The following is a 16,894-nucleotide window of genomic DNA, read 5'->3' on the forward strand; positions in this document are numbered from 1 at the left end:
AGGTTATTCCAAATATGCGTATTGCTGAAAAAGTACTCGAACTCATAATTGTAAATAAATGATAAGTTATTTTATCAAAATAAATACTGCATATATTTTTTTAAAAAAAAAAAATACTTCATTTAAGAAATCATCACCAATATTTGAAGAATTTTTTAAGCTTTTTAATGCAACGTGAACTCCCTCTTTTTTCATTTTTATTAAGTGGCGACGAGACATCTTTTTCTTTTGCAATTTCATAATCCTCATAATCAAGAAAATAGCGATTTCTTTATACGCCATCATCCAAATTTGTATTAATATACCCATCTAAATAAAATAATAAATCGCCTTATAAATAAACAGTACTGAAATCGCCATCAGCTAAATATTTAATATTTCTTAATCTATTATAACTTGATTATAATTCAGTTGAGCTTCTTGTCAACAGATAAATTTCCGCTAGTCCAATTCGGTTGTAATAATTTACTAATGCAAGTCAGACAATTAATACCGGTTTTTGGTCGTTTACAATCGAAACATGCTACGTATTTATGTATGTTGGTTTTCAATAAATAACCTATATAAGGTCATCTGGCTTATCTTGTATTACATTAACGGAGTTGATTAATTCCGAAGAATTACACAAGAGAAATTCTTTTATTCTACATCCCTATAAAAAATGTTTGTCCGATAAATATTCGGAATATTCGGAATGGGGTTTCCGGACACTCGCACGCTATTATACAATATTTGTTACAATTTATTACAAGATGCGGAGATTGAGAATTTTTAACCATATAAAAAACGTCAATATCATGATGAATGTCCAATAAATGTCAAGTAAATGTTCGGAACGGGGTCGATTTTCTAAACAAAAAACCGAACAGTGTTTGGACAATATTTTTTATTGGGCATAGAATATTTTTTTTACATATAATTAAATAGATATTCTCAACATATTATGTCACATATATCAAATGTGGTTTCTACTTTATGCACGATGCCGATCCTACTGTAAACCGTATAAATAATCTTCACGTGATCATATAAAACCGCGCCTGGGGTGTTCAAGTTCGGATTTTATTTATTTTTATTATTAATATTCAAAAAAATAAACTAAGATTTTTATTGTTTATTAACAAAAAAAGTTTATAAGGAATTTAGAATTATATATATAATAAATGATTACAAATTTTATATCTACCTATGCGAAATACACCATATTTTTAAAATGTATTATCAAAAAAAAAAAAAAATTCGAAATTTTTATATATAAAGTAAGTAATCTAGAATAAAAAATTTCCAAACTTCCACTAGCCCTGATTTGGTTGATTCTTCGCAATAAATTAAGAAAAAGTTTTTGCAAAAATTAATGGTACAAAAAATAATAAATAATTACAAATACATTATAATCTCAATTGACTACTCTTTAAAATTTCTTTAAGTCGGGAATTCTAAAGTTTTCTAAGTTGAAAATTTTTTTTTAAAAAAAAGTATAAAATTAAAATTTTTGAAAAATAAGAAATATTATAATAAAACATGTTAAAAAATTTGATATAATTTTTTTTTTACCTAAATTTTCACTTAATAATGTTATTTCATTAATGATTCCTTTTTTTTCATCTATTATGAATTTAGTGCTTAGTTCTTCCTGAGATAAAATTTCATTTATTTTTGCGGAGTACTCGATTTTTCTGCTTGTGTAACAAGATAATGGATGATTCTTTGTAATTTGTTCATTACCTAAATAAAATGTTTTAATAAACTTTTTGTAATAATATGATTCGAATAATTAAATGAAATAAAAAATTTATAACTTACTAGGAATATCTATACTTTTATTGCCGTAGTCTTTCGGATAATAATCATACCAAAAAAGAACAATTTGATGTAATTCTTCAGTTGTTAGTCTTTTATTAGGATCAGAATCCCAACACCTCTTCATTAATCTTGCATAAACTGGCAATGTACCTTTAACAATTTCTGGTCTCAAACCTTTACAAATATCTAAAGAAAGATTAAAATCATGAGGTCTATTGTTGAAAGCAGGAATACCAGATGTAAATTCCCACATAATAATTCCAAAAGAATAAATATCAGCTGCTTTAGTATATGGTTTCCCACGTAATATCTCTGGTGCCATATAAGGAATTACTCCATAAATTTCATTCGAATTAATAGTTTGATTTACTGGTCTACTTAATCCAAAATCGCTTATATAATTTGAACTATAGGCATCAATACTATATAAAAGAACATTTCCACTATGGAAATCACCATGAACTAAATTACATTTATGTAAATTTAGAAGTGCATGCGCTATTTTCGTTAAATTATAGTATTTTTCAATCGGATTATATTTTTTTATTAATAAATTAGATCTTAAATTTCCTCCATTCATTAAATCCATTACTACCATGTAATTCAATGTTTCTGGATCTTGAGTTATTCCAAATATGCGTACTGCTGCACATGAACTCAAACATGGTAAATGATTTTTCAACTGAATATTAATTAAATATAAATAAATAATAAAGTTGTTTTATCAAAATAAATATTACATATATATATATATATATTAAAAAAAAAACTTACTTCATTTAAGAAATCATCACTAATATTTGAAGAATTTTTTAAGCTTTTTAATGCAACGTGAATTCCCTTTTTTTCATTTTCATTAAGTGATGGCTTGACATCATAATCAATAATATAACGATACCTTTGGACATTATCAACAAACCCATCTAACCAAATTGCCTTATAAATCGTACTGAAACCGCCATGAGCTAAATATTCAATATTTCTTAATCTATTAAAAGGAATCCATTCTATAAATTCACGATAACTGTTTACTTTCAATTGAGACTCTTGGATAAACTTGTCGATGTATTTATTTCCGCTAGTCCAATTCAGTAGTAATAATTTACTAATGCATTTTTGGCATACGTCACTGGTTTTTGGTCGTTTACAATAGAAACATATGTCAACCATGTTTAAAGAAACACTGAAACTACAAAATAAATTATTAAGTAGTGTGTCGGTGGAAGTTTTAGGACGCGGTTAGCCTTTTCTGGTGGTTGATTTGGTTTGATGCCCTTTAATACGTTTTAGGCAAGATTTTTCAAGCAGAAAGTACCAATCAAAATTGAATTTTGTGGATATGCCGATCAACATTGGGGGCCAATCACACCAAGTCACGTGCTAGTAAGGACCAGAGCTGTCTATCGCACGGTACATTGGAAGTCGTAGATACATTATTTGATGGCGGGCGGTACTGACATGCGAGCAACTTAACTGAAGATGGCAAGGAAGGTTTTATCAGGGCCCCTGAATGCCACTGTGGCGCATATATGAAACCTCGTCCTTGACAGTTATAATAAGTGTACATAAAAATTTTAATAAAGAGTGTACATATATTTTAAAATTTATTATTAAATGTACTACATAAATTTATATATAATTTTTGCGTTCTAATAGAGTGTACAGACAAAGTTGAATCAAAAGCAAATACAATGTACGACAAAAGTTTATTGATAAATCACATGTACACTAAAGGTTATAGAAGGAAAAAAAACTATTTTAAAACTATTCATCGTTAGAATTAGCATTATTTTTTCTCATCCGCATTATTTTTTCTGCTTCTTTAATGGATTGTTCAAGTTCGCAGGACTTTCCAACAAAATGGAAATATGTCGCATATTGAAGATCTCCTAATTTTAGTGTTTTTCCTAACCAGTGAGAAGTACCATGATATTCTTCTAATACAGAACCCAAATGTGCAATGAAACGAAATGGATTAGACTCACATGTGAATTGTGTACGGTCTTTGCTTATAATCGGAATAAATTTACATGCTGAATCCGGCTTGAGATCATACAAGCGTGCATGAATTTTTCCTTCGTTTAAACCAGATAATAAATCTACACGAACATAGCTTGATCCAATTTTCTTAAATTTGTAAAAAACCCATAAATTTTGAAGAATAATAAAAAAATTTAGTAAAAATAATAAAAATTTAAAATAATTTACCTCAAATACTGCAATAATTTCAGCAATGACAATAGAATGACTATTTTCGCAATAATAATAAAAATCTCCTCTTTTGAATTTAGATGATTGTGGATTTATTTTTGTGGAATCAAAGACCTTTTTGCATGCAGTTTTCCATCGTGTAATTCGTCCTTTTGTTCTTGCTTGATGTTCAGTATTACTTAATCGGTCCTGACGAACGGCAGCCATAATATCCATTGTGCCTAGTTCAGTGACTACTGTGAGATTATTTTTATTGAGTGTAGCTTTATTTCCAACTTTTTTCTTTTCCTTTTGAGTAAAGTAATCATATTTTTCTAAAGTATCAAATAATTTATTAAAACATTGAAAATAAAGAATAATAAAAAATTAAATTCAAATTACCTCGATAATATGACATTGCTTGCATTATTGCTAATGGACTCAATTCATGAGTTTTTCCAAATGCCTTATTTATCTTTTCAAAAAAATTATCCTCAAAATCCAGTTCCAAAGTTGATTGAGTATTTTCATTATCCATTTCATCTAAATCATTATTAGGAACGTCAAGATGTTCAGGAAATTTGGATCTATTCAATATGCGTTGTTGATGTCGTGTGAGCAATTTGCCAATATCACATTCATTATCCAATTCATCCTCTGATTCACCCTCAAGTTCATCAGTTTCACTTGTGTTCTCCATAGGTATATTATGATTATTTATTTTTTTAAGTGAATGTAAGGATTGTTGAATTAATTCTGAAAAAATTTCCTTATTTACTACTATGCCAAGACTGCGAAGTATAATTTTCATAGCATACGAAGTCTAAAATTTCAGTAACATACAATTAATAATAATAAATGATGGATAAATATAAGATAATAATGTAATATATACCTTTTCTATCATATTATCAATATCAAAAATTGATGGAAAATCCGTCAAATTTTTTGGCAATTTTTCTTTAACTGTGGATAATTTGATATTATAACCATCATTATTATCTGTTCTGATTAAATCACCTAAGATTATATATATAATTAATTTAATTATTTTTAAAATAACTAATAAGTTTTAGTTAAATTACTAATCTTTCATTTCAATCATAATATTTTTTAAAATTTTTTCATTCATTGATAAGAAATCTAGTACGGTAAAATCTTCAATAATCCGTCATGCACAGCCAAATATATGCTCAAGAAAGGCAGTAGAAATCATCCACGGACATAAAGGATAATTTGAATAAAAATTTGGCCATTGTTGAATTAATAATATCAAGGTTAATCCCAGATAGATAAAATCATCGCATGATTGCAAAGATATTCCAAATTTATTTCCATTACACGTGGCTTGATTTGCTTTTAAAAAATGTTGTACTCCTGCAAAAAAAATGCATGCGCCCCAAGCAAATCCTACACGATCTATATGGGCCATGCTATGTGATTTCCATGATTCGAACAAAATTCCACAAAAAAAATGGTAACAAGCGTCACCATACATTTCGTCATCATTATTTTTCACAGAATAATCTGTAAAGCCTATGAATAATAAATAAATTATTAATTGTATTTTTTAACTAAAATTACTTCACATTTTACTTGCCTTTTAAAACAGATGATGAAAAAAATCTCTCAGCTGATTCATCTGCCTGCTTATCTTTAGGATTAAGAATATTACTTGTTAAACCTGAATAAATTTCAGAATTTTCTTTTAAAATCCACAAATGTTCAGTAGACATAATGTAATATCCAATTGGACACACTCTTGTCCACTATTATGCATATTTCGTCCTTAATAATCAAATAAAAATTTATTTATATAAAATCAAAATATAATTTCAGCATATATTTACAATATTTTACCCTTTTTCACACAATGATAAATATCCGTTCCACAAATAAATGGTAATGAATTATCCATCAAATGTAAGGCTATAGGATATTTCATTTTACTGAATATAGAAGTATTCTAATAAAAAAAAGTCCATTTTAATTATTGCTATTTAAAATCTTTTATTAAAGATCTTACCTTTTTAAGTGCAAGTTCACGAGTAAAAGTTGGATCTTCGCTATAAACTTCACCTAACCAATTCCGATCAAGAGTAGCACCATCAAAATATAAACCAATTGTCATAGCTCCTGCACGATTTAATTCTCTCATAATTAAATTGTTATCATGTGTATTAATTTCTGCTTTTTCCGTTTGGTCTGACGGATTGACAGCAATCACAATTGGCGGTATTCCAGGAATACAAGCTGAAAGAGCATAAACTGTAATATATGTTGCTTTTTTAAAATTGCTAATTTTATTATGAAGTTCCTCTATTGTCATTGTTGTTGGAATTATAGTATCTTCAATAGGCACACATCCAATCCATTTTTGCCGCTGTTTACAAACTTCAATCAATTCTGCAACTTTTGTTTGATCTTTTGCGCATATTGTAGGACCAGCATAATCATATGCTTTACGCCACATTGTAATAATATCTGGAAAACTTGATGTATTTATTCCATATATATTATAATAAATATCTGATTCATTTCTTTTATGCCGTAAAAATCGAATTGTTGGTCCAGCCAAATTTGCTGTGAGCCAACGTGTTGCTAAAGTGCTAATAGACATAAGCACAACTAAAAAATCAATAAAACTTTCATGATACTCTCCAATTCCTCTCATAGAAGTTACACCACGTTGCAATTTATCAATAACTTTCGTTACAGCTTGTGCCATTCCAACAAATATAGGTCGATTTTCTTCCAATGTTTTGTCAATTAAAAAGGTTATACATTGGCTAACCCAATTCTCAAGCCCATGGGTCTCAACTGCTTCAATAATACGTCCAAGTGCTGGATATTTGTTAACTATTACATAATAGGAATGATCTGATACTTCTTTTTCAACATATGTGCATAATTGTTGTAATTCTGTTGATTTTGTATGTCCAGGTCGATGTTTAAGTGAAGTAATTATTGTTTCATGCAGCTTTTTGATATAGTATTGAGCCCAACTATCTCCAAATTGAGAAATAATACTTGCAGGTATTGGTTGACCTTCTTTCAGGAGAAACAAACAATCAATTTGTGCAATAAGTTCTTGATAACGTCGATTCCTTTTTTGTACAGCATCCATTTGTGCTAAAATACCACATTTGGAACAATATTTGGATGTTGTATAACCTTCACATTCGTTGCTTTTGATATATCCATGTGCCTTAACATTTTTATCAAAAAGATTATCATCACGTAAAATTTTGTATTTATCTGTTGATGTTCCATATCGTGCTAATGCTGCAAATGATTTAGAATAAAAACCATGGCACACTAAAAATAGAGAATTTGGATAAGATTCTTTACTTTTATTCTTTGAACATTATTAAATAATTAAATAATTACCTTTTCCTGATGATTCTAAATGCATTCCTGTATTTAAAGTTTCTTTTCGTTTACTTTCAAAATTCAGGAAAGTGGTACGAAGTTTTTTGGAAGGATTTGATTCAGTATTCATTATGTTATCTTTATGCATATTTGTTTCAAGATGCTGCCATAATCGATAGCCATCATTAATCCGATGTAAAGTAATAGGCGTTCCAGTATCACAATAATGACAATAAACTTGATTATTACTAAGTTTTTCTAATTTTGGATCTTTTAAGAATTCACCAAGTATCGGTATCTTTCGATTACTTTGAGTTTTAGTTTGGGCTTTTGGTTTTATTGCCTGTTTAGCATTTATAAAGAGTGTAGAATTGTCTTTTTGTATCTTTCTCTCTGTGGAAGGACTATCATTTACTTTTACAGGAAAATTCAATTTTGTTTGTACATAAGCTTTACGTTTCACTGTTGCTGTTTTTTCTTCCATTTAAAACATTTAAAACAAAGAACGTTGAAAAAAAAAATTATAATTGCTAACCATAAAAATATTATATAACGCGTACATCATATGTATTACAAATCTATATTCAATTGTACATCATATACATCTGTTCTTTATGTCATGTACTACGAATTGATCTTAGATTAATATAAACCGTACAACAAAAAATTTTTGATAATCATATTAAGTGTACTTCGAACGTCAAGCCACAATACCATCAAAAAAGGCAAATTGTGTAACTGTACGATGAACACACAAAAAAATCTAGCCTGAGTGTACGACAAGGTCATTATATATGTATTCAGAGGCCCTGTTTTATCTTGGTTTACTGGGGTATAGTACGGAGGGTATTAATCTGTCTTTAGTTAGATAATTTTCTTAGATATGTTGCAAATATCATAAGGTTTTTTTTAGCGATCTTGCTTTTCCTTCCCGAATTTGTAATATAAGTAGTTGTATAGATTTATTTTTTTTCTTTAATTTATTGGTTGCAGCGGTAGTTCAAGGGGGATGAGTTTTAGGATGATCAAGTAAATTAAGAATTTTAAAAATTCCTTTTTCAAGATAATTCTAATAAATGAATCTCATTCATCATCAAGAAACACGTTATTGTAAAATTTTCTTTAAAGTGCAACAAATAAAATATTTATGATCAATTAATTTTATTTAAAATTTATGGATTTGGTAAAGTATGATAGGCGAATATTTAAATTTAACGAAAAACTTACTAGTATTTAAGAATCATGATTCAGATATTCAAATTTTTAAAGTGCATCTTTGATATAATTTTTTAAGATCAAAATGCTCAAAAGTCATGCACCATTACACCACATGAACGGTTGTTGTTTAAAAGTGGAATGGTTTATATTAAAAAAGGGAAGGCTAAAATTTAGATCGTTAAATTGATACTAAATTGAGGTAAGGGTGCGCCACTTGACCCAAAGTTTATAAGTACAATTTCACAGACGTGTTCGGTAACAAGTGAAAAAAAATCTTTCACCACTAAAAAATAAGGGCGTGAGTGGCGTGACATAAGGTGACAAATTATTAAGTCATGTGGATTTTTATAACTATTTTTACGAAGTAATACGAAAACTGAAAACCAAAACGCTACAGGGGCGATGTCATCTTTGGTGGTAAAAAGTAAAAACCAGCCCCTATATATTATTATTATATCTTCTATAACGAACAGTCATGTGACTATATACTAATCCAGGCCAAATTTATAGTGCCGGCCAGGATTATCTAATTTTTTCGAAAATTTTATGTCAAACGAATTATAATTCTGGCAAGACTACAAGTTTGGCCTAAATTATCCAGAAGTTCGGTATATTATATAACGAATTCACTATATACCGAACTAAACCTCAGGGTTCGCTATATCCGGTGGCAACTGTATACAGTGTTTTTTTGTTTTAATTTTATAATAATAAGTAAAAAAAGCCCCTTTCGGCTAGAAGTGGGATTCTATAAGAATAATTAGAAAAATAAATTAACATTTTTAAACAAATTTTCTGATTTTGACCAAAATTATGATGACTTAACTAGGATGTGAAGTTTTTATCTCGTAATTACTAATTACATGACAAGAGAATCATAATTCTCGGTTTATTAACAAAATTGAAATTATAAATACAGTATTACAAGAATTGTGAATAATATTATTAAACTAAAAATTCTATTAATATTGTACTGTATAAAGACGAATCTACGATATTATGCGTATTAAAGATTTATCGTTAAAATAAAATTATGTAATTAAGAATCTCCCATCTTACCAACATATTACAAAGCTTGATTGCCCGAAACAGGAAAAAATACTTCGATGTATCTGAAAAAAATTTTTTTACTTTTGTCTTATGATCGTAAAAATATAAAAAGTCATTTATGTAATTAGTAAGCGTTAAATTTCAAATTGTATTTATTTATTTAGAATAGGAATATAATTTATCAGATATTGTTATTACTTGCACTGTTTCCATTGCTTATGCTGTTATTAACTTACAATTTAATACTTACACATTTAATATGTACTAGTTATAACCATTCATTGTCACAAACATTTAGCGATCGAGTTCATAACTGGAAAAATTTTTTCTGTTAAATGAAATGCATCTTTTTTCCATTTAATTTCATCATCCTTAAATTTGCCTAATATAGGTTCCGCTAACTTTTTCAACAATATATCAAACCATTTTCTGGCTTCTTCCATCTGCTTGAGATCAATATATAATAATACGATATCAAAGATGATACAATCAACGATTTGCAGATGAACATTTTTATATATATTGTATACCTCTTTCAGGATAGAAAGAGCCTCTGCTAAGTTTCCATTTTTGCGATGAGCAAATGCTAGAATTTTACTAAGTTCTAATGTATCAAATTCTAGATCTGGTTGTTCTTTTCTAAGATTATGTAATTCGGAAACTATCTTTTCTGATCTTTTAATGAGAGAAGGATTAGCGACATTCAATATTCTAGGTTTAATTAATTTTTCAAAAGTATTAAGAAGTCGAATTCTTCTATCATTAACCTCTGGTGATTCAGAATCATCCAACTTACAAAGTCGACAATGACAATCTATTCCAACTGATTTAAGATACCTTAATCGTATCTCTTCGCTGCTGTCAGCACTTCTGTAACTAATAATTAGCTCCTCTCCTTTTGAAATAGGTCTTAGAGATCGAATAAACATTAAATCCCCAATAAAAAATTGTGCTACATTTTTATCAATACATGAATGATTAAAATAAGATGGCAAAATCCATAATCCCAAACCACTCAACTCAACATTTTCAATGATAATTTTATTATCCAACGCAAAAGAATTATATTTGACAATACTTCCAATTAAATCAACATTCACTAGATGCTCGTTAATTTTATCAGTTTTGTTTAAATTTAAGCCATTGTAAAGTTGGTACACTTCCTGACAATGATAAGGTTCTGTCAGAAGTTTCTGTGTAATACGAGTTATTAATTCTTCATTACACAAAGATGATGCAATACATGTAGTCTGATTATTTTGAATATTACTTTTCATAAAACGTCCAAGGACTTCATGACTATATACTACACTAAATGCCTTCGAGACCATCAACAAAGTATTTTCAGGAATATCACATTTTGCAATCCATCCCCTTCCTTTTCCTTCTACAGGACGAATCTCAATATCTTCAAATAAGAAATCAGCATGATCTAATCTTGGACCTTTTCTAATTTTAGCACTTTCACAAAACTCATTGATAATATGTGTATAATCATATTGTCCATTCTTGTTTTCAGAAGCTAAGATTTTCACATGTTTTAACAACTGTTCCGTACTCTGTCTAATTGGAGCAATCCTATGATCTGTAATGATTTTCATTCTTTGATGTAAATCTTGAAGTGTAGTAATGGATTCTTGATAACGCTTAAGGTCACAAAGAGCTTTACCCCTGTGAAAAGCTGCTTTCAGATGACCAGGTTCATATTTAAGAACTATATCTACATCATCGAGAGCATTGCGAAATTGAGACAATCGCAGAAATGCTTCTGCTCGGTCAGCGTACAATGTGACATTTTGTGGTTCCAGTTTGATACCATTTGAATACTCATCAACAGCCGCAGTGTAATCGTTTGAAACAAAATCATCATCCCCATAACAGTAGAAATCATCAGCAGTTTTCTCTTTAATTTCCTTATCATTCAATAGATCTGTAGACCATTTTAAATCGTCAAATAGCTTATCATTATGATCGTAAATGACAACATCTTCAGGATTATTCGAATAAATTATGGTGTTATTATCAGCAGCAACTTTATAAGATAGATTTTTGATGATAAGTTGAGTACCTATGGGCAGAAATGACTTGTCGATAGATAAACAATCAATTTGATTTTCTTTATCTTTGAGTAGACTTGTCCAATTGTACAATGCAAGTCGTTCTACATTACCCTCTGGATCTTCTACAAGGGTTAAAAGAGCGTTCATTTTTGTGAATCTGGTTATCACTCGACACAACAAAAATTTTTCGATGGGTAGCATACGATCGATTTGTAAATTTGCTATGGATACCCGAAGTTGTTGATTTAAATTTAAATCAGGTTGACTGCAGGTGTTATGAATAACATATTCATTTTTATCACCAAAATATTCTAGTTTTTTGTGTTCTTCAATTAATCGTTCCCTGCTTTTCTTTTTCGAAATATTACCAGTAGTTATACGTAAAACAGCATTTTGGAATATTTCTTCTGATAGTACTGCAGTATTTAAAAATTGAAATTTCATGTTCGTTATTTTACGACTAAGAGCAATTTATTTTAATTTCATATTTAACTCTTTTATATCTTTGTTAACTAGTAATTTAATATAACTATCCGGATAATTACTATTTAAGGTTGTTAATATAACAATCTAAAATTCTAGTCAGAATTAAATGTTCATGAGTCATTGAGAGTAATCCGTATAATTATTGGATAAAAGTAAAGGAATTTATATTACTTTAAATGAATTGACCGAAATGACTATGAATTAGATTATTTCTTTAAATGGTCAAGGTAATTTCCGAACCCCATTTGCTTTATTATACTATCATTGACCATGAATAAAATATTTGTAACCAGCTGAATCGCATCCTTCCTTGCGAAAATAAAATTCAAGTCACTACCGAGTAATAGGTCAGTTATTGCAAGCCTTCTTTCTCATAAAAAAAAAAATCCAATTGTTTTTAATTAGAAACTTATATAGATTAACTGTTTTTAGAACATTCAGAATATGCGACTTACCGCTCAAAAACATCCCCTTTGCTGGAATAAATAAGATAACCGTGAATTTATACTGCATTTTATTTTAGAAAGAAACGATCTTTCATCGAAAGAAATAAATGAGAGTTGGTATAGAGAGCTGGACAGCTGGTATAGAGAGTTGATTATGACAATATGATTTCAAAGTTCAATATTTTAGTATAGAGATGGAAAAAATCAAGCGAAAACAATTAACTTACATTAATTGTTCATAGGTATTGCTGCATTTGAATATATTAATTGTTATAGTGTATAAATATAAAAGAGCTTTATTATTAAAAAAATTATTACATAATATATTTTGAATACTCTAAATAACTTGTCCGCTTTTCAAAAATATTCTCAGTTATGTGAGTAACTGTTTCTTCACCTAGTTCATGTCCAACGTGCTTCCATGAAAACTGTCTAGCTTCACCACGGATAAATACTTCCGTATTATATGCAGTAAATTTATCTTCTTTATTGGGAATAATTGCATATGCCAATACAAAAAATCTAACAAACCCATATGGGAAATTTTCTCCGTTCTCTTCATCATATTCTTCTTCCTCTTCTTTATCCTCTTCCTCCTCTTTATTGTCCTCTTGATCCTCTTTTTTATCCTCTTGAACCTCCTTTTTGTTCTCTTGATCCTTCTTTTTATCCTTTTGAACGTCCTCTTGAACCTCCTTTTTGTCCTCTTTATCCTCATTTTTATCCTCTTTATAATCTTTATTATCCTCTTTATCCTCTTTTTTTTCCTCATCTTTTTCATCTTCATCCTTTTTTTCATCCATATCCTCTTCATCATCTTCATTCTCATCTTTCTTATCTTCATCATCATCACCACTCATCTCTATTTCTTCGTGTTCTTTGTGTGCTTTGGTTTTGGCAGAAGTATCAACGACTAAATGATTAATAATTTCCAAATCAATTCTTTTCCCAGACCTATGTAAGAGGTTGAAATATTAAATTAGCGCTTTTAATTTTACGTACTTTTTAAAAGGATCAATATCAATTATACATTTTTTAAACTTAAATGTTCAAACATACCAAGATGTTACGACCACATCAAGAATTGAACCACCATGGAGAGCATAATCGATAAAAGTTACAATGATAGTTCCTGGAGTTAATTCTTCTTTAAAATAGATTGGAGGAATTGGATAGGTAGCTTTTTCTTTTGGTAATCTAATAAGTCTTGATTGTGCACTAAGTACTTTGATATCTCTGTTATCTTTACCAAAGTATCCAACGTTCTTCGGTTTACCGATTATTTGCCAAACGACATCGAAATCACTATATGTACGTTATTGAATAAATGAATTGACAATAGTTAATAATTAATAACTATATTTCGAACAACTAAATTATTTATACTTTTTTAAAGCTTACGTTTTGATTTCTTCACTATCTTCATCGTCTTCCAAAAATATCGAAAATCCAGAACGGCTCATATACTTAAATTTTGCACGTAAATTTTTTAATTTTTCGTCATTCACAACAACAGATCCTGCAACTAAATAATCATCACTCTTCAGTTCCTCTTCAAATTGAACATCATAGCAGTAAGTTTTATTGGTATTAAATTTTGTAAACCCTTTCATTAAAATCTTATCTGTTGATAAGTCTTGAATTCGACTCTTAATATCATCATCAAGAATATCATATAATGGAATTAATTTTTGTTTGTCTGACAACGACCATTGATTTGGTCCCTCATCATACGATAAGTCCCTAGAAAAACTGACCTCTGTACGAATCAAATGACCATATTCCGAAAAGACCTTAATCAAAGATTCATAAGGTTTTGCGTTATCTAAAGCATCATTAATATCTTTTATCAAATTTTTGGATGGTTTGCTTATTTGCTTTTCCCATACAATTTTCTCATGAAAAATCTTGCATTGATTAACAAAGGTATTACGTAGATATAAATCATATATTCTACTTTTTGATAGCTTTAAAAATGGAATTTGAGATTGAGTTTCTTTCAAAGTAGTTTCGCAAATGTAATCAATATAATCTTTGGAATTTAATAAAATGGAAACTTTTAGCTCTGTACTATCTATATTATCCCCAATTCAATTAGTGGTACGGATAAAAATTCCAAAGCGGGCTTTTTTCCAGTTTCAAGTTTAAAGTGAGTCACTACCTTGGCATATTCCAATTTATATTCTTTAATCCAGAATGGTAAATTCAGGTGTATATTACCATGTGTCCAACTTTTCATGGTGATTTCTTTATGAAATTTTGTGATTCCTGGAATTAAACGAATATCAAAGTAGTTGTAAGGGTTCTCTATTTGATTAGCAGGGATCACTTTTTCATATGCAATAATAGCAGTATGTTCATTCTTGAATATTTGAGTCAGATAAGTGATCTAGAGTACAAGTTTAAAACGGTTTATTATGTTACTTTGCATAAAAAATAAAAAAATATACAGAAACTCTCAAACATACATACCAAATCCTTCATATCATGTATAGGGTTGCCATCTAAATCTTCGACGTTTTTTACGATCGCTGAATTGAATAAACTTCTGCCTGAACAACTAGCTTCTTTAATGGCCCATACTATTTGTGCCTTCAGCTTATCAAGGTCTAAATTTTTAACGTCTCTAATGATCAAAGATCCTCCAACTAGTGCTTCTCTTGTAAGAAATTCAGACTGGTCTTTGTCTTCAGAATGCTTGACAAAAAATTCACCAAAATAAGAAACTTTAAAAATTGGAATAATAAGTTTGATGTCTGACATTGCAACATGAGATAGGCGACCTCCGATTTGTTTCAACTTCAACAAATCACTACCACAACAAATTGAAAATTTTTGTTCAAATAAGTCCCACGAATTTAATAAATTATCTTTAATTAACTCATCTTGAATTAACTCATATACAAATTGATCGTTATATCTTTTTACTTTCAATTGCCCCCCTTCAATAATTGGTCTGAAAGGAATAAGGTTTCTATCAATATAAAAGAGACCATAATTCAATTTTAGGAGCCGCAGACATTCTATTTCATCTTTGTGCAATGAAAAATCCATTTGAGCTATTTGATCTTTAATATCATTAATGAAATGTGTTGGTAGAGAAGTAGCAGTATTAAAAGCATCATCAGGATCACAATACTTAATTGTATTTTCTATTATAATTTTTAATATTGCAATAATTTTACTAATTTTTTCATCATGGTATCCTGATAAACGTGATAAACGCAAAAGTAACGTATGAATAGAAAATAATAAATTTAGCCCACATCTATTTTCATTAATAATTTTACGAAGTTGATTAAAAATAATGGGGTGATTAGCGAAAATTTCATTACAATCAAAAAGTAAAAAATAAATCTCTTTCTCCAATCTGAAAATATCTATTAATGCACCATATTCTTTGTGTTTGTTTCTAATAATGATGGATGATGGATTATAAGTTTGAAGTTGAATTAAACTCATTCTTCATTGAGCAATAAACTCGTGAGTAAATTACAAGAAAAAAAATTAATTATAATATATATTTTTATTTATTTTTATATACTCCTTAAATCAATAAATCAGCTCAATATTTATTAAACAAGAATCTAATGATATCACAATATTAAATCCAGGTAATTATAACTATTGATTACTTGATGTGATTAATAACGAAAAACTCCTACGCAACACGAAAAAAACGAAACGACATAAATAGATGATTTCACGTGCGATTGCACAATATTTGTTCATTAATTTCTAAGTAGGACAATAAGTTTTGGTACGACGTGAGGCAAGAGGTTGTCTAAAAAAAACCATTTATATAAATACTAAACTGAACCAAATTAAAATTTATATTTCATTATTTTGTATTGAAATTCAAGCATGATTTAAATTGATTATCAATGTTAATTTTTATTATTATCAGTTAAATATGTAATACAGTATCTACTGTACATCTCGCCCTTTTTGAACTATTATTACTAATATTGATAGGTTATTTATAGGCTTTTATATCTATCTCATTAATAAATACTAATTATTATTAGGAACCGTGGGATAAAAATACAAACATACTTAAGCTCCTTTAATATCATTACTTTATATCATTAATTCATTATATAAAGTTATGGCAAATAAGAGCGACTTAAAGAGTTTGCCTTGATTGAAATTGTTTGGGTACGATGTGAAATTTCAGGAACGTAAAATAGATCCAAACTTTAAAATCGAACACTGGTAATTAATGTTTATTTTGTAAATGAATTTATTATATGTCAAATTCTTAAATTT

General features: G+C 28.7%; 3 protein-coding genes across 3 annotated transcripts; all 3 read right to left on the reverse strand.

The window, feature by feature from the left end:
- Positions 1-3,567: 3,567 nt before the first annotated feature.
- Positions 3,568-7,849, reverse strand: OCT59_027449 (uncharacterized protein; the record flags this gene model as incomplete). Its single annotated transcript, XM_025330713.2, has 8 exons — positions 3,568-3,930; positions 4,012-4,328; positions 4,396-4,816; positions 4,889-5,013; positions 5,218-5,529; positions 5,854-5,959; positions 6,020-7,311; positions 7,384-7,849. 8 exons carry the CDS (start codon positions 7,847-7,849, stop codon positions 3,568-3,570), a joined length of 3,402 nt encoding a protein of 1,133 aa, XP_025170353.2.
- A 2,068-nt stretch (positions 7,850-9,917) lies between these two features.
- Positions 9,918-12,137, reverse strand: OCT59_027450 (uncharacterized protein; the record flags this gene model as incomplete). The annotated part of the gene is made up of 1 exon (XM_025327631.1): positions 9,918-12,137. The coding sequence occupies one exon, from the start codon at positions 12,135-12,137 to the stop codon at positions 9,918-9,920; it is 2,220 nt and encodes a 739-aa protein (XP_025170352.1).
- An 802-nt stretch (positions 12,138-12,939) lies between these two features.
- On the reverse strand, positions 12,940-16,087 carry OCT59_027451 (uncharacterized protein; the record flags this gene model as incomplete). The annotated part of the gene is made up of 5 exons (XM_066136983.1): positions 12,940-13,579; positions 13,685-13,930; positions 14,027-14,699; positions 14,846-15,014; positions 15,098-16,087. 5 exons carry the CDS (start codon positions 16,085-16,087, stop codon positions 12,940-12,942), a joined length of 2,718 nt encoding a protein of 905 aa, XP_065993413.1.
- Positions 16,088-16,894: the final 807 nt, after the last annotated feature.

Source organism: Rhizophagus irregularis, chromosome 7 (genome assembly GCF_026210795.1).
Source record: "Rhizophagus irregularis chromosome 7, complete sequence".
In the NCBI taxonomy this organism is placed as follows: Eukaryota; Fungi; Glomeromycota; class Glomeromycetes; order Glomerales; family Glomeraceae; genus Rhizophagus; species Rhizophagus irregularis.